The sequence below is a fragment of the Pavona decussata genome, unplaced genomic scaffold, assembly GCF_977016875.1.
Source record: "Pavona decussata unplaced genomic scaffold, jaPavDecu1.1 SCAFFOLD_137, whole genome shotgun sequence".
In the NCBI taxonomy this organism is placed as follows: domain Eukaryota; kingdom Metazoa; phylum Cnidaria; class Anthozoa; order Scleractinia; family Agariciidae; genus Pavona; species Pavona decussata.
In genome coordinates, this window is record NW_028145550.1 from 1384369 (window position 1) to 1410018 (window position 25650).

Below are 25650 nucleotides of genomic sequence, written 5' to 3' on the forward strand. Positions count from 1 at the left end.
AATAGCTCACAGTACATGCGTCGAATTGTTTGTCGTTTTTGATCGCGGCGTGAGCATTGAGATTTCTTTTATTGAAGGTAAGACAAACCTTTCAGTGTATTTTCGCCTTTCGGCCACTTTAGACGTCTTTGGGTGATACCATTAGTCGACAGAGACGAGCAAAGAGTGATTTTCGGGTACAAATGAAGGTTTTGAGGTTGTGACCTGACCGCCATGTTGATTTTTTAAGGCACCTGTCGGCCGGCACCTACATTGAAAAGCTTATCCTTCTGGCTCCAGTTGTTCAAAGGCCGGATAACTTTATCCTGTGGATAAGTCACTATCCGACAGTTTCAATCTGTGCAAATATTTCAGTATTTCCCCTTGCACAAGCGAATATGCACACTCCAACCACAGTTAAGTGTGGGGGTGTAAGAAAACCTTGGACAACGTTTAACGTGAAGTATATTTTAAACCCTGAATAGTGCCTTATCCAGAGGATAAAGTTATCCGGCCTTTGAACAACTAGGGCCTGAACAGTGTTTGGCTGTGTGGGATAGTGGCATCGAATTCCCCGCTAACTCGAAATAATTTTACTTTCCCTTAGTTTAAATTTGCACCGATAACTCGAACTCTATGTTAAAAGTCTTAAAACACGAGAAAGCGTCGGTCAGTAAACGTCAAAATGTCAGAACATAGCTGACTGACTTGTCGAAGTCTTTTTAATGTTTATGCTGCCTTATTGATGACGTGTGTAATAGGCCTTATCATGGTTTTCAACGCCATTTTGACGAGTATGCAAACACGTCTGAAATAACAGTGTTTGTATGGAAATCTGATGTCAAATAATTTTCATAAAACATCGCTTCTGAAAAACTCATGAATTGGAAACTTTTAGCACTAGTAAAAGGATTTTAAGAAAAAAATTTGGAGGGATGTAGCTGTGCCAGAAAGCGTCCAGTCCTGTTTTGAACTTTCCATACATTTGTCTGTATTTTTTTCCTGCGAACTATTTTTAGTAGCAGTTCACGGCTGGTTCGCTATACAGACAAATGTATGGAAAATTCAAAACATAACTGGACGCTTTCTAGCACAGCTACATCCCTCCAATTTTTTTCTTAAAATCCTTTCACTAGTGCTAAAAGTTCCTAATTCATGAATTTTTCAGAAGCAATGTTTTATGAAAGTAGTTTGACATCGGATTTCCATACAAACACTGTTATTTCAGACGTGTTTGCCTACTCGTCAAAATGGCGTCGAAAACCGTGATAAGGCCTTTTCCTGGAAACGGCGATCTTGGCCTTTGTATAATTGTGTGGTTCCAGAAAATATCCATACCCCCACCATGGAGGGAATTTCACATAGGACCCCCCCACCCCCCATGCAGGATTTTCCATTTTTGAGGTATTTTTTTAACCTCCCCACCCCTTCGGAAATTCCTTTAATAGAGAATACACCCCCACCCCCCTCTGGAAAAGTTTTGTTTCAAAAGAATGCCTCAAAAATCAGTTTGATGTGAACATTTCAGAAATATCAAGAACTGCCTACACGAGGAGAAAATATGCGTTATCGAAGAGCACGCGCGCCGTTCAATTTCACCAGTAGAGTTTGCCAAAAAGCTCTTGATACTGAAATAATTGTTGTGTTTTATATTTACCTGTGGTCATTGACATCAAACTTTACCATTAGCTTCACTGAAGATTTTAAATCTAAATTGTTGGAATAAGTCAGGCAATGCAAAAATGTGTTTTCATATAATTTGCATATGTCATGTTTACGTTCCTATGCAAATTTTAGGAGATCAAAAAGATTATCGCTTTAGTTCTACTCAGTTGATGATTTTTCTCCTGGTAATCATTCAGTCTAGTTATTTTAGTCAATAGTTTTCCTATTGAATCGGAATAGCATGGAAAAAATAAGCATTAGCAGGCCAGGGAGACAAATAGAGCTTTCAGATCGTAACTTGAAACCGCAGACGAAATGGAGCCGCAAAATGAAATTAGCATGTTCACGTTCTTATGCAAATTTTGTATGAGACCAATAACGCATTAAAAGAATGTTGAATTGGCTCTATTTTGTTGAATTTTGGCATAGAAATTAAGTTAATAGTTTTGGACTTTAAGTTGAAATACTTTGGACAAAATAAGTTTTAACACGGGTCAGTTTTGACAAACCAGTTATAATTGACCCCGGGAATTGACCTTTGCCCGTAACTCTACACAGCATACAAAAACAACAAACAAATATTTCAATGTTTTATGTAAAATTGGGGCTTTCACTTTATAGCCATACAAAATTTTCCCTTTTTAACATTGATACAAATTCAATTGTTGCCAGTATTGTAAACAATATTTTCTACGCAAGAAAGTTTCACAAACGACAGTTTTATGATAACTGAGTCACACAACGCAGACATAGACTTCTTGTTTTAGTTGGAGTACTTCGCTTACAAAGGCTTTTCGGAGAAGGGGAACATGTTTTTAATGTAGCAAGGGTTTCTTTAAAACAGTTAAACAAAGTTATGTCTTCAAGAAAGATCTACAAAGTTTCAAAGTTGGTAAGTTACAATTTTGAACATTTACGTCTGACATGAACGTGAAGTTGACCCTCTGGAAACTTATCCAACCATTCACCCCTCCTCCCCTCTGGAATTTCCTGGGCCATTGACCCCCCCCACCCCTCTGGAATTTCCAATTCCCTCCGTGGTGGGGGTATGGATATTTTCTGGAACCACACATTTTTGGTTTTCTTTGGGAGTTTGAATTAACGGGACTCTACTGTATACCTGCCAACTTTTTCCGAGCCAAACGCGTGAGATTTGTCTCGTCATGATCGGTATTTCCGAAAACCTCCGAGCCACTTCCTAAGATTCCCGAAGACTTCCGAACATTGCCGAAAATGTCCGAAGATATTCCGACGACCTTTGAACACTTCAGATTCAAACGGATAATTTGTAGACATTTGAACTTGCTTTTGCGATTGTTATAAAGAGCAAAGAAATACATAACAAATCTGAAATGAAATGAAGTTTTTTTAGAACAACTCGTCCGGATTTGTGCGTCAGGCTTGAGAAATTGGCCTTGATGCGTGAGATCAATGTAGTTAGTCAGCAGGCGTGAGACTCACGCATAATGCATGAGAGTTGGCAGGTGTACTACAGTATCCTCAAGTCTTAAATAACTAAGGGCCAAGTTACTGCGGAATACAGGGCCACTTGTAACTGCTGACAAAAGAGCTCCGAATAGACATTTGAGAGCAATATAGCACGACCAGGGTGCATTCTGTGTACATCCCAGGCCAAAGATACGCCACGAGTTTCGAAGTTCTATGCCAAGTGGCTGCCAACCGCCTAGTAAACTCTAAATCCTACCCTGGGAGACAGCTCCTGGATATTTTTGAATAACAACAGTCAATTTGAATGTTGGAAGTTTACAAAATCCTAGGTAATCTTACACCAAAGATCACAATCGTACCCCAGTACGCCACTTGAGTGATTTGGAAACCCAAGTCAAAGATCTTCGGTGTAACCTACATAAAATGCAACCTGGTATAAGCTTGAACAGGAAAAAATGTATGGAATGATGTCTTTTTTAACCACAGATAATTGGTTTGACTGATCAAAATTGGGTATTCTGATTGGCTGAAATCAGTTTTTACCTGAAACTTCCACGATGTTGGCTGGTTGCAGACTCGAAAATCACAAATACTGTATCAAATTATTATGATCATTCATGAAGAAAATTGCATGTGAGAATCCCCAGTTATTTGTAACGAAATTTACATGTAGAATGGAATGTCCCTGGCTCAAATTTCACAACATGGTAACCCATTTTGAAAACAGAAATTCAGCTCACGTTTTCAGATGCTTCCTTAATTGTTCAGCAGAGCAACATGTAAGACGGTCTAGAATTAGTCAAGACATCAACATACAGTCAAACTTCCCATAAGCGACCACCCAAAATGTCAAGCCTAGGTGGTCGCTTACTGGAGGTGGTTGCTTATGAGATGTCAGATCATCAGAGGTCTAAATTTTGAACTCATTAGCATAAGGCGACTCCAGAGGTTTTGTAGCCCAAAAATGTTCTTCAACTTTCCAAAATTATATTGTCAAAGAATTTCAGTATCCAAGTTGATGGTTTGCCTGTGATAAATTAAGTAATGCCGCTAATGGGACAAGTCTATTTCAGGACACCCAGTGTCTCCAATAATATTGTGACATTCATGTCCCATGAACTACCCAAGAATATACATGTGATAATGTTACAAAGGCAAATTGTCCAACTCCTGATAGGGGATAGATATGAGGAGGTATGACCAAATATGACAAGTGGTCGCTTACAGGAGATTAAAAACAATAGAAAATTGCAAACTGTCATCAGTTAAAGTGCTTGCAGTCGGCTACGAGAGGTTCCAACTATAGTGATTTGACTGAAAGTGGTCGCTCAAGAGAGGTGGTTGCTTATGAGAGATGGTCATAAGGGGTGGTTTGACTATAGTTGTAAAAATTGCAAATGAGATTCAATTGCAAATATGCATTTCGGAGTATTCTTGGATGATCTATGCACTGCTGGTATTGTTTCTGCTGTGGGGAGTACAGAATGTGTCTTGAAAAGAGTAAGAAATCTCCAATCTTGTACCAATAAATTCCTTTGACTTTTTATAATTTATTATTATCAAAGCCAAGGAAATAAGACCTTCAGTCAGCACACACTCCAGATGTTCTGATAATATTACCAGGAAATATTTGTTTTGTTGCACTTATAAGCGCCATATTTATTAGCAAAATATATTTTGCATGTAGGTCTGTTACCTTCATAGAGACTAAGTTGGATGTGTGGTTTGTCACTGCCTTTAAACTACATTACTACCTGACTGTGTATAACTCATGCGCAGTTGAAAGGTGATTTCATCCATGACCACAACTTTGTTACAAGCAGCTTTGCCTGAATTAAGAAAAAAAAATTTTCAGGGGGTGGGGGGGGAGAGGGATGAGCTGATCATTGCAGTTAGTTTCCTTATTGTTTGCTCAAGAACCGTGAAGGATAGTATTAGAATCTTACAGTATACACTAACAAGGTACAGACAGTGGCCAAAATTGTTTTAAGTGCACGTACAATCAATAAGTTGTACCAATTTTTTGGATAAATTATTAACTTATTTTACCTAAAATTACAAGCACTTTTGCAAAAAAAAATAAAAGGGATTTGCTTGAATCTACCATTTTCTGTGGGCCTCGGGTGAAATTTCGAAAATACAAGAGGAGAATGGGTCTCACATCAACCCAGGAACCAAGGATCATATCCTTTCCAAAGAAGGAAGGACACGTGTAAAACGATTTAATTGGCAGTTTTAAGCCTATGCAACTCTTACCAACATTTTTGCCACTTCTCATCTCAGTCTTTAAACCAATTAAAGGCTTCTGGTACATTATTTTGAACATTGTAACAGGTTAATGTGATGATTTGGAGGACTTGTGTGGTACATTTTGATCTCATAGGTCATTTCTCTGTTATGAGTTCTTTGGCTTATGCCTGTTTATTTACGTCCTGTTGATTAGTTTTAGCAGCTGTAAATCTTATGCTGGTTGAGACATTTTAGCTAGGTTTACCTGGGGTTGTCTCAGGTCATGATAGTATGTACACTAACAGCCTCTCTTGAATGTCGTGTTTGTTATCATGTTGATGCAATATTTGAAGTTTTGCTACATGTATACCATTGAAGTACAACACTTCAACTGCTTTTGAGGCTATAGATCGATGGTACATTTTGAATCCTTCATGGCCAACATTCCCTTCAGTGAAATTAAAAAAAAATGCAATTTTATTTGTTGTTGTTGTTGTTAATGAGAATAACGACTAGTTTCTCATGCTGTGACGGGGGAAAATTGGAAGTTCTTAATTTGTGACCACACAAGCTTAAGAGAGAGAGAGGGGAGTGGGAAGGGTGAAATTTGGTTTGAGAAGTCATGGTAATGTCATTTTCATTGATTTCTTATGAGTACCTTTTACTGGCCATGCCCCAAAATTTCTTGAATTTCTAGTGGACTGACCCTTAATCTTGTACCCAGTTATCAGCTGTTAACATCCAAATTTGAAGGATTTGTGGAAATTTCAAATGCAAAAGTGAAAACATGTGAACTGTAAACACTTTGATGTGACTAGATAGTTTGTAATAGTAGTTTACAAAGCATTCTATACCTGTACCTGAACATTGAGCAATTTCCACATTCTTCCTTCCCTTCCCAATTATTGTAGAATCAAAAATAGTGTTTTCCTGCTCTGGAATCATGATTTTAAAATATAAAAATTCTGTAATTAGAGCGCAATTAAAACTTAAAAGTGGGACGTTTCGTTTGGATCCACCGAACTTGTAGCTGACAAAGTTCTTTGTCAATTGTGCTCTGAGTACAGAATTTTTATATTTTAAGATCTCAATAATTATTGTAGTTTCCCATTAATTTTGTTACCTACATCCTCCTCCTTCCTTATACTTCATATTGAAATGTGTATGATGGGATCTACAAAGCATCTGACAATAACCTTATTGATTGCATATTTCACTGCTCTAAAGCCTGAAGGCAAAATTTTATTTTATTTTTTTTAGCAAACATTCTGATAAGAAGTCAAAATACTTCAGTCTTTAAAAATTAGTTGTCAGTAATTTCTGAAACTTAATTTTATTATATTAATGTGAATTAAACAGGAAAGAGGATGTCAAGATCATTACAGCACAGAACAGGGCACTTGAAGAGATCCTGTGGCAAATGTTCTGACTGCTCTGGAGATTTAAGCAATCATGTGAGAACTCACAGAGGAAAGAAGGGATATGAATGCAAACAATGTGCCAAGTGTTTTAGTCAACCAGGGGATCTAAGGAATCATGAAAGAGTCCATACTGGAGAGAAGCGTTATGAATGCAAACAATGTGCCAAGTGTTTTAGTCAACTAGGGAGTCTAAGGAATCATGAAAGAGTCCATACTGGAGAGAAGCCTTATAAATGCAAACAGTGTGGCAAGTGTTTTATGCAAGCAGGAACGCTAAGGCAACATGAAAGAGTCCATACTGGAGAGAAGCCTTATGAATGCAAACAGTGTGGCAAGTGTTTTAGTATGCCAGGGAATCTAGGGAGACATGAAAGAGTTCATACTGGAGAGAAGCCTTATGAATGCAAAAAGTGTGGCAAGTATTTTAGTCAACTAAAGAATCTAAGGAGACATGAAAGAGTCCATACTGGAGAGAAGCCTTATGAATGCAAACAATGTGGCAAGTGTTTTATGGAAGCAAGATCGCTAAGGAGACATGAAAGAGTCCATACTGGAGAGAAGCCTTATGAATGCAAACAGTGTGGCAAGTGTTTTAGTCGACTAGAAAGTCTAAGGAATCATGAAAGAGTCCATACTGGAGAGAAACCTTATGAATGCAAACAGTGTGGCAAGTGTTTTAGGGTAGCAGGAATGCTAAGGAAACATGAAAGAGTCCATACTGGAGAGAAGCCCTATGAATGCAAACAGTGTGGCAAGTGTTTTAGTCAACGAGGAAGTCTAAGGAATCATGAAAGAGTCCATACTGGAGAGAAACCTTATGAATGCAAACAGTGTGGCAAGTGTTTTAGGATAGCAGGAACGCTAAGGAGACATGAAAGAGTCCATACTGGAGGGAAGCGTTATGAATGTAAGCAGTGCGGCAAGTGTTTCAAACTTGCAGGAAGTTTAAGAAAACATAACAGATCCCACAAAGGTACTGCAAATTGTGTTGAGGATGCGCAGTTAACAGAAACTTCCTCTTTGCGATACACTCAGTCAGAATACGTTGAAAAACACATCTGCTGGCTTTGTCAAGAGGAGCTTAGTACTGAGGCCCTACTTGTTGAACATTATGAGAATCATATGAACGGGTGAATACATTTCAATTTGTTATGATACATATTTACATGTTTATCTGACCGTAAGTTAAAACATTTGGCAGAAACAGAACAATGGTTGGTGAGATGTTTACCATGTTCGGTAAGTCAAGAAAAAGTATTCAGTATTCCATTTCTAGCTGCAGACATACAATTGAATCCAGTTGTACAGGCATCCACTTTTTTATTGCAGTGATTACCAATAACATTAAAAAAATGAAAATTTAAAATGAGAGGTCCTAACATAGTTTTTCCTCAGCTTCAGGCAGTCATAATCTCTGAGAGTGTGCTGATCATCCAGAGAATGAACATTTAAATAACTACTAAAATCCAAATTTAGATAATTATTAGTAAAACCTTGGAAATAATGTGATGGAATATGTTAAGCCTGGTGAATAAATGAGAATGATGTATTAATCAGTAAATAACACAGGCATACTCGGAAAAAAATCTGAGTGCTCCTATCAGGAGTCCGACCTAAGACCTTGCGATTATTAGTTCGGATGCTCTGTCACTGAGCTACCGGAGACTCGTGGGAGCTAAGAGTTCAATTCCATTAGGCGAGTTTGAGTCCCTGTCACATTTCAACAACAACAACAACAACAATACTTTACCTCACATTCCCTTAAACATGATATTTATATTATATATGTATATGTTAGTAGATGAGCCTTGTGGCCTTCCTCTGTATGCACTTAATCAAATGGATGTTCCTCTTAGTATGTGGTGACCAAACTATTGAGCTATACTCCGGCTGGGATCTAACAGTAAAGCAGTAAAGCGTCTTCAACGTCGGCACATCAAAAATGCCCTTACAAGTAACTACGTGAGATTAGTGGAGATACACGGGGTAAATATTTACCACTATTTCACCGACTTTATAGTCTCCCTCGCAGCCGTTCTTTCTCGTAGGGAGGAGAGTTGTGTGACGAGACACAGAACGGCTGCGAGGGAGACTACCGACTATGAGGTAAATAATTACTTTAGTTTCTAGCGATACACTCTTTTAGTTATATTCGAACTTCTAATTTTCGGGGTGAGGCTGAACGTTCTTATTATTTTTGGAAATTTGAGCCTGAAAAGTTCTTAAGATGTTCTTAGTTATCTGTTATAGTATTTCAATAAAACTATATGCGGACGTGACCAAGACACCTATTATTTGGGTTTATTGTACAATATACACTTTTTACCTATATTATTTTATCCGTATTTATACTGTTCTTTTTAAAAACATATGATCGTAATAAAAATGTTCTTAACTGACTCTCAGTCTGGGTAATGTTCTTAGTATGTTCTTAAATTTTAGTTTATCTCAGCCTTAACGTTGTTATCTAAAAAAGGTTCTTATTAAAAAAAAAAAAATAGTATTTCAATAGGCGATTTTCAATGTGACGTTAGTTTACCACAACTACCAGAACCCTTTTCGTTTGTCCTGTGTTATTTAAATTTGGTAACTCCAGTGAGGTTTTGATGACAACATCCCTAATTTGCAAGACAAAACATCAAACTACAGGCTTCTGGTAGTTGCAGTAAAAAAACGCCATCGTGAAAATGGCCTGATAACGTCGGATTTTTCAAACATCGAGCTTATGCCACAAGATCGAAAGGCAGCAAGCAGCTGTAGTTGTACGATCATTTTGTAAGTTCAGCTTTATTTTAAGGGTTGTCACTACAATAAATCGGGGAAAAAATACCACAAACATTTACCATGTAATCTGAGGGAAAGCCATAGCTGAGTCTGACAAATGTATAAGTAAATTACTTATATCATCTCGTGGTCTTGACGCGTAAGCCTTCCGACATATCAAACTAGTAGAGAGCAAGTCCCAGTAAGTTCATTTTATTTCTGAGAAATTGGCGAAAATCTCATGCGTAAAACCCAAGACAACAGGCCATTTCCGAGTTTCTTTGAACCTCATTGTGAAAGCGAAGATAAGTGCAAACCTCTTCACATGACAATTAGTAAGGTAAGTTGAGGACCATAAAGTCATCAGTAACATTAGTGCACTAACCCCTGTTGAAATTAAGTAATGTTTAAAAAACGACGAGTGGTTTTAGACCCGATAAAACACGTGCTGCGAGTTTTTTGAACGGCTTTAAAAACATTCCTGGAAAAGCGTGTGTCAATAGAGTTCATAACAATCTATGCTTTTGTGAACGTTGGAAATTAGCATACGAGAAAAACACCGCATACTAATGAGGAGTGTTTAATCAGCTAATAAAAACACCGCACTGTACTAATGAGGAGGAGGTTTATCGATATATATCGATATCACTGGACGTGATGTATTATCGACCATTTGATAGGTCAATGGGCTGATGAATTATTATTGAGGTTTTTTGTTCACAGCAAATGATTTGAAGCTGGTATTTACTAGGGTGCCAAGCAAGAAACACTTTCCTAAGGCAACCTATAAATGTGATTTGAAGTGACCGAATTTTTTTGTAGATTGTTTAGTTAGTAAGAGAATAGAAGCGACATCTTGGACACAGAGTAATTTTTTCCTTGCCAAAAAAAGTGTGACCCTCCTCCAGTTGCGAACAAAACAGGTAAGACTTCCCAATTTCTAAAAATTTTACTAGTGACCCTCTCCTCCGAAGCCCCAGCACACCCAGACCCCTCCAATAAAAGAAGTAACGTACCTTCCCTTACCAGCCGCTGTTCCAGAAGTGAGCCCAAGGGAACGCATTAGCGTGACCGCCGATTCAATAAAATGCCCGTTTTTTTAAGCGGCCGTCACGTGGAGGCGTGTCCGCCGATTCACACCTCCCTTAGCCGATGTTATCTTTTCAAGGAATGGCCGTTTCTGATGCCTTTTCGTGTCGGCCACCCACCCTAGACCTCCAGACGTCCCTCGGTCAAAAAATGGCGATCCTGTGGTCACGAGTTCAAGTCCCTGTTGGGGCGGAGAAGAAGACAAATTAAATTACTAGGTGAGGTAGCTAGATAACTTGACAGTTGAGTGTACAAGGGCTGTTTAACGAGGCAATATTTTTATCAAATATTCTTTAAGTTAAACCTCTGTTAATTACTTAATTATTTATTTTATGAGACCTGCATAATAGAAATTCGGTACAGATAGTGGTTGACTAAAGGCTCACAGTGGCGTTTTTGGCGTTTTTAAAATCGTTAATTTTGATCATGGGGAGAGATAGTCCCTTAGAAGTTCTATAGGTACGTAGTGGGCTTTAGTACGCCTTACAAACGTAACTTGGTCATACAATCATTTGGGAGCTTAAGAATATGCAATTGCTTGTGACGGATAACCCACGATCAGTTTTTCTTTTATAGAGATGTAGGGAGGGAGGTATGATCTCAGGTTATGTGATGGACGTTGAGCGGAATTCGAGCGATTGTTGCAGAAAATCGCTTCTAGAAGATATAAGAATACTGACTGACACAACTTACAGGACCAAAAAACTGCACTCCCTGGGTCAGTCTTGAATAGTTAGTGTTTCTAATTATCGAATAAAATACACTAGTTTCGAATTAAGCCAAAAAACGAACTTGAACGATTGCGCTGAAATTTGATTTGTATCTGTTTGTTTGTACGCTATAGTTTTTTTTCTAAAATCACCGCGGTTACCCTCTTGCAACTTGGCTGTCCAATTCTTTGACAATGCTGACACCTTGCTGTTTGAAAACTATGATTTATATAACCTGTGTTTTATCCACTCTTATCACTCACTTCGTTGGCGATCAAATATTATTAAAGGCGAAGCTCGTGGTAATTTATAACTAAAGCACGATAAGGTTTGCATGAGTTTCACAGGCAATTCTTTGCATTTTTTCTTGTTTTTTAGTTGTTGTTGTTGTTGTTGTTGTTTTTTTTTTTTTTTTTTTCCAAATGGTTGAAAAGTCGCTAAGGCCCGGTTCAGACGCCGAACTTTTCATGAGCCGAACCTAATACCTCGAATTAAGTACATGAAAAGTCCGGCGTCTGAATCAGTTGAGAACGGCTGTTTCAATTCGGAACGGCTCAGCCGTTGCTCCCGTCTGGCTCAGCCGGGAATTTTGGCTTTGGAGCGGCTTTGATTCAGACGTCAAACTTTTCATGAGCCGAACCTAATGCATAAATTATTATAACGTATTTCAAATAAAACAATTAAAAAGAAAAAGAAAACGCTAACATTTCGATTGGTTTTGCTTCAAGTAAATTAAGTTCTGCTAATTAAGTTCGGCCTCTGAATCAAAAGGCGAGATTTTCGTGATTTTGGCCGACCTTAATTTGAATTAAGTTCGGCTCATGAAAACTTCGGCGTCTCAACTGGGCCTAAGTCGCTAAAATTATAGGCATTGCCAAGTTCCAGTGCATAGACGTGTCCCGTCCTGCGGTCCTTGATAATAACAAAACGAAATTCTAGTATTCATTGGCACATCAGCAAGACTTCTGAGCTGAAAGAAGAGCTGAAAATTGTAGTTCTTTGAGTTTTTCCAGTTTACTTCTATGCATAGATTTGATTTCCAGCCTGGGGAAAGTAGCTCATGGTCAAACCTCCACAGGAAAAGACCACACCCAATAAAAGGGGGAGGAAGGGGGGGGGGGGGGGGGAATGAGCCTTGTCAGAAAGGTAATTCTGTTCCAGATTATCCCCTAGAAAACTTATATTGTTATTATTGGGTGAAAGAGTATTAAATTTTCTCAGATGGAAAGGATGGCCTATGGTTGTGGTAGGCTGCTAACTGGCGGGGATAGTAGGCCGGGAATGGCTTAGGAAAGAATTCTACAGGATGGCACGGTGAAGTAAACAAATAATGTTGAAGACTGTTTACACTGTAGCTTAAATGTTCCTCTTTTTAAAAAACCCTTGCTAATCAGTGTCATTTATTAAATGATCATTAAAAGAGTTAAAACAGACTACAGGTGTTTTTGTTCTTGAGCATATCGACAATCACTTTTATGTTACAAGCCATCCACCCCACGTGTGAACAAAAACTGAAATTTGAGATCGCCCTGTGTAGACAAAAAACTCTTTTGTCTAAGTCCACCTACGAACTATAAATATATGCGCAGAAAGTGTATTCTGATTAGTCAGTCCTTTCTGAAGAAAATGAGAACAATAGGGGGCAAAAAATCCCTTCTAGGGGAGACAGAAACCGAATGCGATCATGCAGAAAATCGCGGCCAGTTTTGGCCGGCACTGGAGTCAGTGTACTCTGTAAGAATTCCTAATCAGGAGTAATTCTTTTGTCCTTTCTAGTGACTCGTCTCCACACTCAACCACCAAAGGTCCCTCCTCCAGCCTCAAGAGAACCAAGCGTCTGCTAAAGTCAGGGAAAGTGTACTTCTTTACAAGAATCACGCCATAGTTAAGGAGTATCCTCAAACTGCACATAAGCGCAGATAGTATTGATACTAAAATAATCATAGTCCGCAAGTACATAGTTGGGGATTTCACACAACTGAATCTGACCCCTTGTGATTAAGTTGCAGTATAAGCCTGTGTATCAGTAATAAATCTCTGCATAGCATCGTGATCACCTATGACAATTGCATACATGTACGTAAAATAACCATAACATTTTTTTCGATTGAATGCCTCACAAATCCAGAATAATTCTGTGATAAGAACCAACACACTGTCAGATCTTTTTGATTAGTATTTTCTTACCTTGATTGGTGCGACATTCAAGTCTCAGTGACATGTTATGTCAAGCAACAAACTGCTGTCACTGGAACACTTTAAAGAAAGTGAAGTTTCGTGTTAAGACAACTTGCCCCTGATGATCAGCTATTATAATAATTTCAATTGTCATAACCTGCAAAACTGAACTTTTGTCACAAGTTTCTGATGAAAAATTGGATGTTGATCACTGATCACCCAAGAGGGTTGAGTTTAATATATATATTTTTTTTTTTTTTGAAAAAAAAAAATGATTTAGTGAGAGTGCAAAGTGTGATATTAGGTATCTAATTTAAAAACTATTTTTAAATACTGCTTTTTTCCCAGTTCTCTGTCCTTCCTTCTCCTGAAGAAGAAGGAACAGAGAATGTTGGTACAAGTCTAATTTTTAAGCCCCAGAATCAACATAAAAAGTTCTCCTTACTGTTCTTAACATATTTCCTATGCTACTAGTTGGGAGAATGTGTTAAAATATCTGAAGTGTTAAACTTCTGTCATGATCATTTCCTTTATCCTGCTACATCTCAATGTTTAAGGTTACCCGGTACCTTCAGAGGTGTCTTCAGAGGTGTCTCGCGTCCAAGCGATGTAGCGCGTCCGGTTTAAACTGTAGATACCTGAACCCTTATATCAAATTAAAGCTTATAGAGCTGGCTATCCAACTAAACCAAGAATTTTGAAATAAAATGAATTGCCGAATTTTTAGCGCTGTTTTCTCGAATAAATTTTTTTCACTTGGGAGGAGCCACTTCAAAGAGCTAAAACTCAAAAGGAATTTGTTCGTTTGCCTTCAAATTTGGACAGTAGCTAGTTTAACATATAAACAACGAAAACGTGTCTGCGAAGTTTTTCTTTCGACATATTTTTTCTCCGAGAGCGATTTTTGTGCGATTACTCAACATTTTTTTCATCCTATTTCGAAAATGCTCTATAACTTTTCACTGCGATTGAATATGGCAAAACGCAAACACGTTTTTTTAGCGCTTTGGGTCCGAAACGCGAGACACCTCTGAGGTTACCCGAGACCTTCAGAGGTGTCTCGCGTTTAAGCGATGTAGCGCGTCCAGTTTAAACTGTAGAGACCTAAACCCCTATATCAAATTAAAGCTTATAGAGCTGACTATCAAACCATACCAAAAATTTTGAAATAAAATAAATTGTCGAATTTTTCACGACCTCTAATTGCGAGCGTCCGAATCACCTTTTTAAAGCTACAAGTCAAAGTGAATTTTGTTTTTTGCTAATTTAATTTGCTCCTCAGTTTCCGGACCCAAAGCGCTAAAAAACCGTGTCTGCATTTTGCCATATTCAATCGCAGTGAAAAGTTATAGAGCATTTTCGAAATAGGATGACAAAAATGTCGAGTAATCGTACAAAAATCGCTCTCGGAGAAAAAATATTTCGAAAGAAAAAATTCGAGACACGTTTTTGTTGTTTATTTGTTAAACTAGCTGCTGTCCAAATTTGAAGGCAAACGAACAAATTCGTTTTGAGTTTTAGCTTTTTGAAGTGGCTCCTCCAAGTGAAAAAAATTTATTCGAGAAAACAGCGCTAAAAATTCGGCAATTCATTTTATTTCAAAATTCTTGGTTTAGTTGGATAGCCAGCTCTATAAGCTTTAATTTGATATAAGGGTTCAGTTAATCAGGTAGTGATTTTGTAATGGGAAATTAAAGATTGGTCACTGTTGGCACTCAATTGGCTAGATCAATAAATTATTTTAATTATTAATCTGCAATATCAAGCATATCAAATGATTATATTGGACCCAAACATAATTTAAAGAGACAGATTGTAAGATGTAACCTAACGTAGCTAAGAAGTTTTAAATATCTGCACTTCATTTAAAATTGCACACAGTTATGTCCTTAAAAAAAACACTTAATGTCACTGTTCCCGAGGAACGTAGCGCAACAGCGATATGCACTAAAGGTATTGCAAAATACTAAACAACGGATAACGACTCAAGATGGCGTTATTGAGTGGAAGGCGAGTGATAAAAATCTGCGAGTCAGCGAGCCATGCGAGCCATGCGAGCCAAGGTGTGAGCCATGCGAGCCGTGCGAGCCATGCGAGTCATGCGAACCACAGTATAAATGTTAAGAATTTTTATTTGTTGTATTTACATTCACAAAAGAACAAGGACAAGAGCATCGCAACAAGATGAATAACATCGCAATATTTAATTCTTACAGTGGGACAACGCAAACCATCATATTTCAGTTTTTTGTTTATAATTGACACGTCACGACTGATTGTCAGTGTCATTCCAGTCTTGTAAGGTATGATAAATGAGTACTCAAAGATGAGCGACTGCGAGTCAATATTGTCGCACTAAATTTGAAAAGAAGCAGCGTAACAGAAGCATTTGCCGTCAGCTGGTGGGTCGAATGCTATCTCGAAACCGGCCTCTGCCACTCTATAGTGGCGAGTTTTGAAGAAAGACTTGTCTAAGGGAAAGGACAACCACACGCAGCAGTCAGCCAACCGACAGAGTTCTGATAAATCTGATTCTCGACTTAAGACCAAACCTGTTAAAATGGCGCGATTTACTCACCATTCTTGACGCCAACACACGGAGATCGAAGTGCTGTTCTTTTCATTTTTTTTTCTTGAATGAAGTTCCACGTGGATATCAATGAATGACGTGTGTCAATAGATACCTTAGCCTTTTCTCGCGCGCCAAATTTTCCCCTCTCCCTTCCCCTTTCTAGCGCCTGCCACGCAGGCTATAGATACCTATTCGAGTAGCGGTGCAGCCGTATGTTTTTCTCGGTTTTTTTTTCTGAAGTCTTGAACCTTAATAAATTTTTGCGTATTGTTTTTAGTTTTTTGCGCATCTTGGGCGATTTTGAATAGGCAAAATTATCTCCAAAATTACAACAAAAACGAAAAAAAAAAATTTGCTGACCTTGGAAGCATGACTCAGATGACTACACAGTAGCTCCATTGAAAACAACCCGCCATGAATGGCTCACTGAGAACGAGTAACGCACGCGAGTCACGTTCCATTAACAATATGTTACTGATCTGTCCGTAAAATCTAATTAAAAAGTACCCTTTAGTTTTCAAAAGCTTTCCAAGTGTTTTTGCGTTTGAACTTCCAACCAGGGGGCAATATATTAAAACGTCTATACTTGCAGCTAATAATGTTGGCCCTTAGTTATTACATGCGCATGCAGACAATGAGTTTAACAAACCTGGTTAGAAGTCTTTTAAGGGACTATGTCCACTGCTGCACATGCTCAGTAGAGTCCGATTGAGACTAATTTGCATACAACTTGTTGCAGGATTTTCGGTTTTCCACCTTTGCAAAAGCTTTCAAAAATATTGCAACAAAAAGCTTCTGTAATTACAGGTACTAAGAACTTTTGTAAATAAAAAAAATCAGCTAACTTTCTGAAGATCAATGCGATTCCAACAGATGAAAACAGCTTCCTGAACTCTGCGATGGTATTTGAAAAAGTTGGGCCAATGATTTCAAAGTGCTTCTCATCAGCACGCACATGCACCTGGGATGACATGCATGTAGTCCTTTCAACGAAGGATTATTGGACCCATTTTTAAACTCTTCGTCATCTTTCTTTGTGCACATGTAAAACCAACCACTGCAGATTGTAAGCTAGTACAAGTGTAAAAGTTTTATGTAATCGATGACAGCTGAGCAAACTTATAACTAGATGCTCCCAGATTGTGTCAATACAGTATCAAGATACAAATAATTCTTTGAAGTTGTCCCCATAATTTAAGCTCTTACATGTATGTTAGTAGTTGTGAGACGTTATGTAAACATCAAGGCAATTTGCGTTTGGTCACTCACAAATATATCTTTTATTATGAGAATCATGACCTGCGTGTTTGATAAGAAATAGATGATCAATACAGGGTACAAAGATAACAACAATAAAATTAATGATATGTGAAGTCAATTACTAATTTAGACAAATACAAAGCATATTAAGTAGTCTTGAGCAGTGATGGGTGTATGAAATGATGACATCAGTAACTTGCTAGCTAGTCACTGCGTGTTCCGCCGCCATGGAACAAATTTGTTAATTAACTTGGTTGTAAGAATTTCTGTGTTAACTTAATAGTTAATAAATTTAGCTGTAGCAATTTCACCAGTCAACTCTTGGCGTGTGTGTACACAAGGGCGGGTGAGGGCAGTTATCTTCACCTTCAGCCAATTCTTCAATACTGTTGGATTGACATGGACCAATATCATGCAGTTGGAAGTCCTGTTATTTCATTCATAAGACAGAGTCTGACTGATGAAAGGAATAACAGTTATTTCAAAAATGCCCGAAACGGTGAAATAACCCCCCACATGCCTAAGAATACATACACCAACAATATTTTATTCCCCATACAAGTCTTAAAACATGTTTAAATTCTCAGCAGCTGCTTGTAACCTAATACCGCTTGCACTCAAAAGTCATCATCCCACCAGTAATTAATTATTATTACACGCTCTCTAATGTGCGAACTTGGCCTGCCTGTGGTTTAATATGACCCTTGGCCTTTTGAGTACTAGACTAGTCCTCTTTGCACACAAGAAAAAGACCCTGGTAATTCCAAAGTAAACAGTAAAATTTGCTCACGAGGAACCTTCGTACCTTCATAATCTGAATTTAGAATATCGAACTATTAAAATTTGCTCAATTTGCAGGTTGCATCCATAAAATCCGTCTCCCTCAAGTCCAGTCCAGTCCGAAGATGAGTAAGCCGTTTTACGGTAATAGCTCACAGTACATGCGTCGAATTGTTTGTCGTTTGTGCATGATCGCGGCGTGAGCATTAAGATTTCTTTTATTGAAGGTAAGACAAACCTTTCAGTGTATTTTCGCCTTTCGGCCACTTTAGACGTCTTTGGGTGATACCATTAGTCGACAGAGACGAGCAAAGAGTGATTTTCGGATACAAATGAAGGTTTCGAGGTTATGACCTGACCGCCATGTTAATTTTTTAAGGCACCTTTTTTAAGGCATCTATAATATAAAGCTTATCCTTCTGAACAGTGTTTGGCTGTGTGGGATAGTGGCATCGAACTCCCCGCTAACTCGAAGTAGTTTTACTTTCCCTTAGTTTAAATTTGCACCGATAACTCGAACTCTATGTTCTTAAAACACGAGAAATCTTTATTCTGCCTTATTGATGACGTGTGTAATTCCTGGAAACGGCGATCTTGGCCTTTGTAAAATATTTGGTTTCCTTTGGGAGTTTGAATTAACGGGACTCTACTGTATACCTGCCAACTTTTTCCGAGTGAAACGCGTGAGATTTGTCTCGTCATGATTGGTATTTCTGAAAACGTCCGAGCCACTTCCTAAGATTCCCGAAGACTTCCGAACATTGCCAAAAACGTCCGAAGATATTCCGACGACCTTTGAACACTTCAGATTCTAACGGATAATTTGTAGACATTTGAACTTGCTTTTGCGATTGTTATAAAGAGCAAAGAAATACATAACAAATCTGAAATGAAATGAAGTTTTTTTCGAACAACTCGTCCGGATTTGTGCGTCAGGCGTGAGAAATTGGCCTTGATGCATGAGATTGATGTATTTAGTCAGCAGGCGTGAGACTCACGCATAATGCATGAGAGTTGGCAGGTATACTACTGTATCCTCAAGTCTTAAATAACTAAGGGCTAAGTTACTGCAGAATACAGGGCCACTTGTAACTGCTGACAAAAGAGCTCCGAATAGACATTTGAGAGCGATATAGCATGACCAGGGTGCATTCTGTGTACATCCCAGGCCAAAGATACGCCACGAGTTTCAAAGTTTTATGCCAAGTGGCTGCCAACTGCCTGGTAAACTCTAAATCCTACCCTGGGAGACGGCTCCTAGATATTTTTGAATAACAACAGTTAATTTGAACGGTGGAAGTTTACAAAATCCTAGGTAATCTTACACCAAATATCATGATCATACCCCAATATGCCACTTGAGTGATTTGGAAACCCACGTCAAAGATCTTTGATGTAACCTACATAAAATGCAGCCTGGTATAAGCTTGAACAGGAAAAAATGTATGGAATGGTGTCTTTTTTAACCACAGATAATTGGTTTGACTGATCAAAATTGGGTCTTCTGATTGGCTGAAATCAGTTTTTACCTGAAAATTCCACGATGTTGACTGATTGCAGACTCGAAAATCACAAATACTGAATCAAATAATTATTATGATCATATTTCATGAAGAAAATTGCATGTGAGAATCCCAAGTTATTTGTAACAAAATTAATACATGTAGAATGCAATGTCCCTGGCTTAAATTTTACAACATGGTTACCCATCTTGAAAACAGAAATTCAGCTCACGTTTTCAGATGCTTCCTTAATTGTTCAGCAGAGCTACATGTAAGACAGTCTAGAATTAGTCAAGACATCAACATACAGTCAAACTTCCCATAAGCGACCACCCAAAATGTCAAGCCTAGGTGGTCGCTTACCGGAGGTGGTTGCTTACAAGAGGTCAGACCATGAGAGGTCTAAATTTTAAATTCATTAATTAGCATAAGGTAACTCCAGAGGTTTTGTAGCCCAAAAATGTTCTTCAACTTTCCAAAATTATATTGTCAAAGAATTTCAGTATTCGAGTTGATGGTTTGCCTGTGATAAATTACCTAATGCCACTAATGGGACAAGTCTATTTCGGGACACCCAGTGTCTCCAATAATATTGTGACATTTATGTCCCCTAAACTACCCAAGAATATTCATGTGATAATGTTACAAAGGCAAATTGTCCAACTCCTGACAGGGGATAGATATGAGGAGGTATGACCAAATGTGACAAGTGGTTGCTTACAGGAGATTAAAAACAATAGAAAATTGCAAACTGTCATCACTTTCCAACTATTGTGATTTGACTGGAAGTTGCCGCTCAAGAGAGATGGTCGCTTATGAGAGATGGTCATAAGGGGTGGTTTGACTGTAGTTGTAAAAATTGCAAATGAGATTCAATTGCAAATATGCATTTCGGAGTATTCTTGGATGATCTATGCACTGGTGGTATTGTTTCTGCTGTGGGAGTACAGAAGCTGTCTTGAAAAGAGTAAAAAATCTCCAATCTTGTACCAATAAATTCCTTATTTATTATTATCAAAGCCAAGGAAATAAGACCTTCAGTCAGCGCACACTCCAGATTTTCTGATAATATTCCCAGGAAATATTTGTTTTGTTGCACTTATAAGCTCATGTTATTTATTAGGGAGGAAAATTTATTTTGCATGTAGGTCTGTTACCTTCATAGAGATTAAGTTGGAGGTGTGGTTTGTCACTGCCTTTAAACTACATTACTACCTGACTGTGTATAACTCATGCACAGTTGAAAGGTGATTTCATCCATGATCATAACTTTGGTACAAGCAACTTTGTCTGAATTAAGAATGAATGTATATATAGATTTTTTTTTTTTGGGGGGGGGGGGGAGCTGTTCTCTGCGGTTAGTTTCCTTATTGTTTGCTCAAGAACTGTGAAGGATAGTATTAGAATCTAACAGTATGCACTAACAAGGTACAGACAGTGGCCAAAATTGTTTAAAGTGGACATACAATCATAAGTGATACCAATTTTTTGATAATTAACTTATTTTACTTAAAATTACAAGCACTTTTGCAAACAAAAAAAAGGGGGATTTGCTTGAATCTACCATTTTCTGTGGGCCTTGGGGGAAGTTTCGAAAATACAAGAGGAGAATGGGTACATCAACCCAGGAACCAAGGATCATATCCTTCCCAAAGAAGGAAGCTAGGACTCATGTAAAATGATTTAATTGGCAGTTTTAGGCCTACGCAACTCTTACCAACATTTTTGCCACTTCTCATCTCAGTCTTTTTACCAATAATTTCAAGGCTTCTGGTACATTATTTTGAACATTGTGACAGGTTAATATGATGATTTGGAGGACTTGTGTGTTACATTTTGATGATTTGATCTCATAAGTCGTTTCTCTGTCATGAGTTCTTTGGCTTTCGCCTGTTTATTTACGTCTTATTGATTAGTTTTAGCAGCTATAAATCTTATGCTGGTTGAGACATTTTAGCTAGGTTTACCTGGGGTTGTCTCAGTTCATGATAGTATGTACACTAACAGCCTCTCTTGAATGTTGTGTTTGTTATCATGTTCATGCAATATTTGAAGTTTTGCTACATGTATACCATTGAAATACAACACTTCAACTGCTTTTGAGGTTATAGATCGATGGTACATTTTGAATCCTTCATGGCTAACATTCCCTTCAGTGAAATTAAGTAAAAATGCGATTTTAATTTTTTGTTGTTGTTGTCCTTGTTAATGACAACAATGACTAGTTTCTCATGCTGTGATGGGAGAAATTGAAATTTCTTAATTTGTGACCACAAATAGCTCTCTGGGGGAGAGGGGAGGGTGGAATTTGGTTAGAGAAGTCATGTTAATGTCATTTTCATTGATTTCTTATGAGTACCTTTTACTGGGCAATGTTTGAAATAGAGTTGTTTCTGGCCAATTGCCCCAAAATTTCTTGAATTTCTAGTGGACTGACCCTTAATCTTGCACCCAGTTATCAGCTGTTAACATCCAAATTTGAAGGATTTGTGGAAATTTCAAATGCAAAAGTGAAAAAATGTGAACTGTGAACACTTTGATGTGACTAGATAGTTTGTAATATTAGTTTACAAAGCATTCTATACCTGTACCTGAACATTGAGCCATTTCCACGTTCTTCCTGTTTTCTAAGTGTTAATCCCAAGTTTAAGTGATAACTCCCAATAATACATGTAGTTTCCCATGTGTTACCTAAGTATTCCTTATACTTCATATTGAAATGTGTATGATGGGGTCTATCAAAATTAATATAAAGCATCTGACAATAACCTAATTGATTGCATTTTTTGCTGCTCTAAAGCCTGAAGGCAAAATTTTATTTTATTTTTTTTAGCAAACATTCTGATACGAAGTTAAAATACTTCAGTCTTTGAAAATTAGTTGTTAGTAATATTCTGAAACTTAATTTTATTATATTAATGTGAATTAAACAGGAAAGACGATGTCAAAATCATTACAGCACAAAACAGGGCACTTGAAGAGAACCTGTGGCACACGTTCTTTGAGAACTCGCAGAGTAAAGAAGAGATACGAATGCAAACAATGTGCCAAGTGTTTTAGTCATCCAAGGGATCTAAAAAATCATGAAAAACTCCATACTGGAGAGAAACCTTATGAATGCAAACAATGTGCCAAGTGTTTTAGTCAACCAACGGATCTAAGGAATCATGAAAGAGTCCATACTGGAGAGAAGCCTTATGAATGCAAACAATGTGCCAAGTGTTTTAGTCAACCAACGGATCTAAGGAATCATGAAAGAGTCCATACTGGAGGGGAGCCTTATGAATGCAAACAGTGTGGCAAATGTTTTAGGGTAGCAGGAAAGCTAAGGAAACATGAAAGAGTCCATACTGGAGAGAAGCCTTACGAATGTAAACAGTGTGGCAAGTGTTTTAGGGTAGCAGGAACGCTAAGGAAACATAAAAGAGTCCATACTGGAGAGAAGCCTTACGAATGCAAACAGTGTGGCAAGTGTTTTAGGGTAGCAGGAATGCTAAGGAAACATGAAAGAGTCCATACTGGAGAGAAGCCTTACGAATGCAAACAGTGTGGCAAGTGTTTTAGGGTAGCAAGAACGCTAAGGAAACATGAAAGAGTCCATACTGGAAAGAAGCCTTACGAATGCAAACAGTGTGGCAAGTGTTTTAGGGTAGCAGGAATGCTAAGGAAACACGAAAGAGTCCATACTGGAGAGAAGCCTTACCAATGCAAACAGTGTGGCAAGTGTTTTAGGGTAGCAGGAACGCTAAGGAAACATGAAAGAAAAAATTGTGTTAAGGATGCCCAGTCAGTACAAACTTCCTCTTTGCGATACACTCAGTCAGAACACGTTGAAAAACACATCTGCTGGATTTGTCAAGAGGAGCTTAGTACTGAGGCTCTACTTGTTGAACATTATGAGAATCATATGAACGGGTGAATACATTTCAATTTGTTATGATACATATTTACATGTTTATCTGACCATAAGTTAAAACATTTGGCAGAAACAGAACAATGGTTGGTGAGATGTTAACCCTGTTCGGTAAGTCAAGGAAAAGTATTCAGTATTCAACTTCTAGCTGCAGACATACAGTTGAATCCAGTTGTACAGGCATCAACTTTTTTATTACAGTGATTACCAATAACATTTTAAAAAAATGAAAATTTAAAATTAGAGGTCCTAAGAATGAACCAGAGAATGAACATTTCAATAACTACTACAATCCAAATTTAGATAATTAATTATTAATAAAACCTTGGAAATAATGTGATGGAATATGTTAAGCCTGGTGAATAAATGAGAATGATGTATTAATCAGTAAATGACACAGGCATACTCGGAAAAAAATCCGAGTGCTCCTATCAGGAGTCCAACCTAAGACCTTGCGATTATTAGTTCGGATGCTCTGCCACTGAGCTACCGGAGACTCGTGGGAGCTAAGAGTTCAATTCCATTAGACGAGTTTCAGTCACTGCACATTTCAACAACAACAACAACAACAATACTTTACTTCACATTTCCTTAAACATGATATTAATATTATATATGTATATTTTAGTAGATGAGCCTTGTGGCCCTCCTCTGTATGCACTTAATCAAATGGATGTTCCTCTTAGTATGTGGTGACCAAACTATTGAGCTGTACTCCGGCTGGGATCTAACAGTAAAGCAGTAAAGCGTCTTCAACGTCGGCACATCAAAAAGGCCCTTACAAGTAACTACGTGAGATTAGTGGAGATACACGGGGTAAATATTTACCACTATTTCACTGACTTTATAGTCTCCCTCGCAGCCGTTCTTTCTCGTAGGGAGGAGAGTTGTGTGACGAGACACAGAACGGCTGCGAAGGAGACTACCGACTATGAGGTAAATAATTACTTTAGTTTCTAGCGATACACTCTTTTACTTATATTCTAACTTCTTATTTTCGGGGTGAGGCTGAACGTTCTTATTATTTTTGGAAATTTGAGACTGAAAAGTTCTTAAGATGTTCTTAGTTATCTGTTATAGTATTTCAATAAAACTATATGCGGACGTGACCAAGACACCTATTATTTGGGTTAATTGTACAATATAGACTTTTTACCTGTATTATTTTATCCGTATTTATACTGTTCTTTTTAAAAACATTTGATCGTAATAAAAATGTTCTTAACTGACTCTCAGTCTGGGTAATGTTCTTATTATGTTCTTAAATTTTAGTTTATCTCAGCCTTAACGTTGTTATCTAAAAAAGGTTCTTATTAAAAAAAAATGAGTATTTCAATAGGCGATTTTCAATGTGACGTTAGTTTACCACAACTACCAGAACCCTTTTCGTTTGTCCTGTGTTATTTAAATTTGGTAACTCCAGTGAGGTTTGATGACAATATCCCTAATTTGCAAGACAAAACATCAAACTACAGGCTTCTGGTAGTTGCAGTAAAAAAACGCCATCGTGAAAATGGCCTGATAACGTCGGATTTTTCAAACATCGAGCTTATGCCACAAGATCGAAAGGCAGCAAGCAGCTGTAGTTGTACGATCATTTTGTAAGTTCAGCTTTATTTTAAGGGTTGTCACTACAATAAATCGGGGAAAAAATACCACAAACATTTACCATGTAATCTGAGGGAAAGCCATAGCTGAGTCTGACAAATGTATAAGTAAATTACTTATATCATCTCGTGGTCTTGACGCGTAAGCCTTCCGACATATCAAACTAGTAGAGAGCAAGTCCCAATAAGTTCATTTTATTTCTGAGAAATTGGCGAAAACCTCATGCGTAAAACCCAAGACAACAGGCCATTTCCGAGTTTCTTTGAACCTCATTGTGAAAGCGAAGATAAGTGCAAACCTCTTCACATGACAATTAGTAAGGTAAGTTGAGGACCATAAAGTCATCAGTAACATTAGTGCACTAACCCCTGTTGAAATTAAGTAATGTTAAAAAAACGACGAGTGGTTTTAGACCCGATAAAACACGTGCTGCGAGTTTTTTGAACGGCTTTAAAAACATTCCTGGAAAAGCGTGTGTCAATAGAGTTCATAACAATCTATGCTTTTGTGAACGTTGGAAATTAGCATACGA

At 37.8% G+C, this 25650-nt stretch overlaps 1 protein-coding gene across 1 annotated transcript; it reads left to right on the plus strand.

Moving 5' to 3' along the window:
* Window positions 1–24740, plus strand: LOC146467234 (uncharacterized). The gene is made up of 3 exons (XM_085126330.1): window positions 1–77; window positions 6682–7721; window positions 22620–24740. Exons 2-3 carry the CDS (start codon window positions 6690–6692, stop codon window positions 23514–23516), a joined length of 1929 nt encoding a protein of 642 aa, XP_084982456.1. The 5' UTR covers window positions 1–77; window positions 6682–6689; the 3' UTR covers window positions 23517–24740.
* Window positions 24741–25650: the final 910 nt, after the last annotated feature.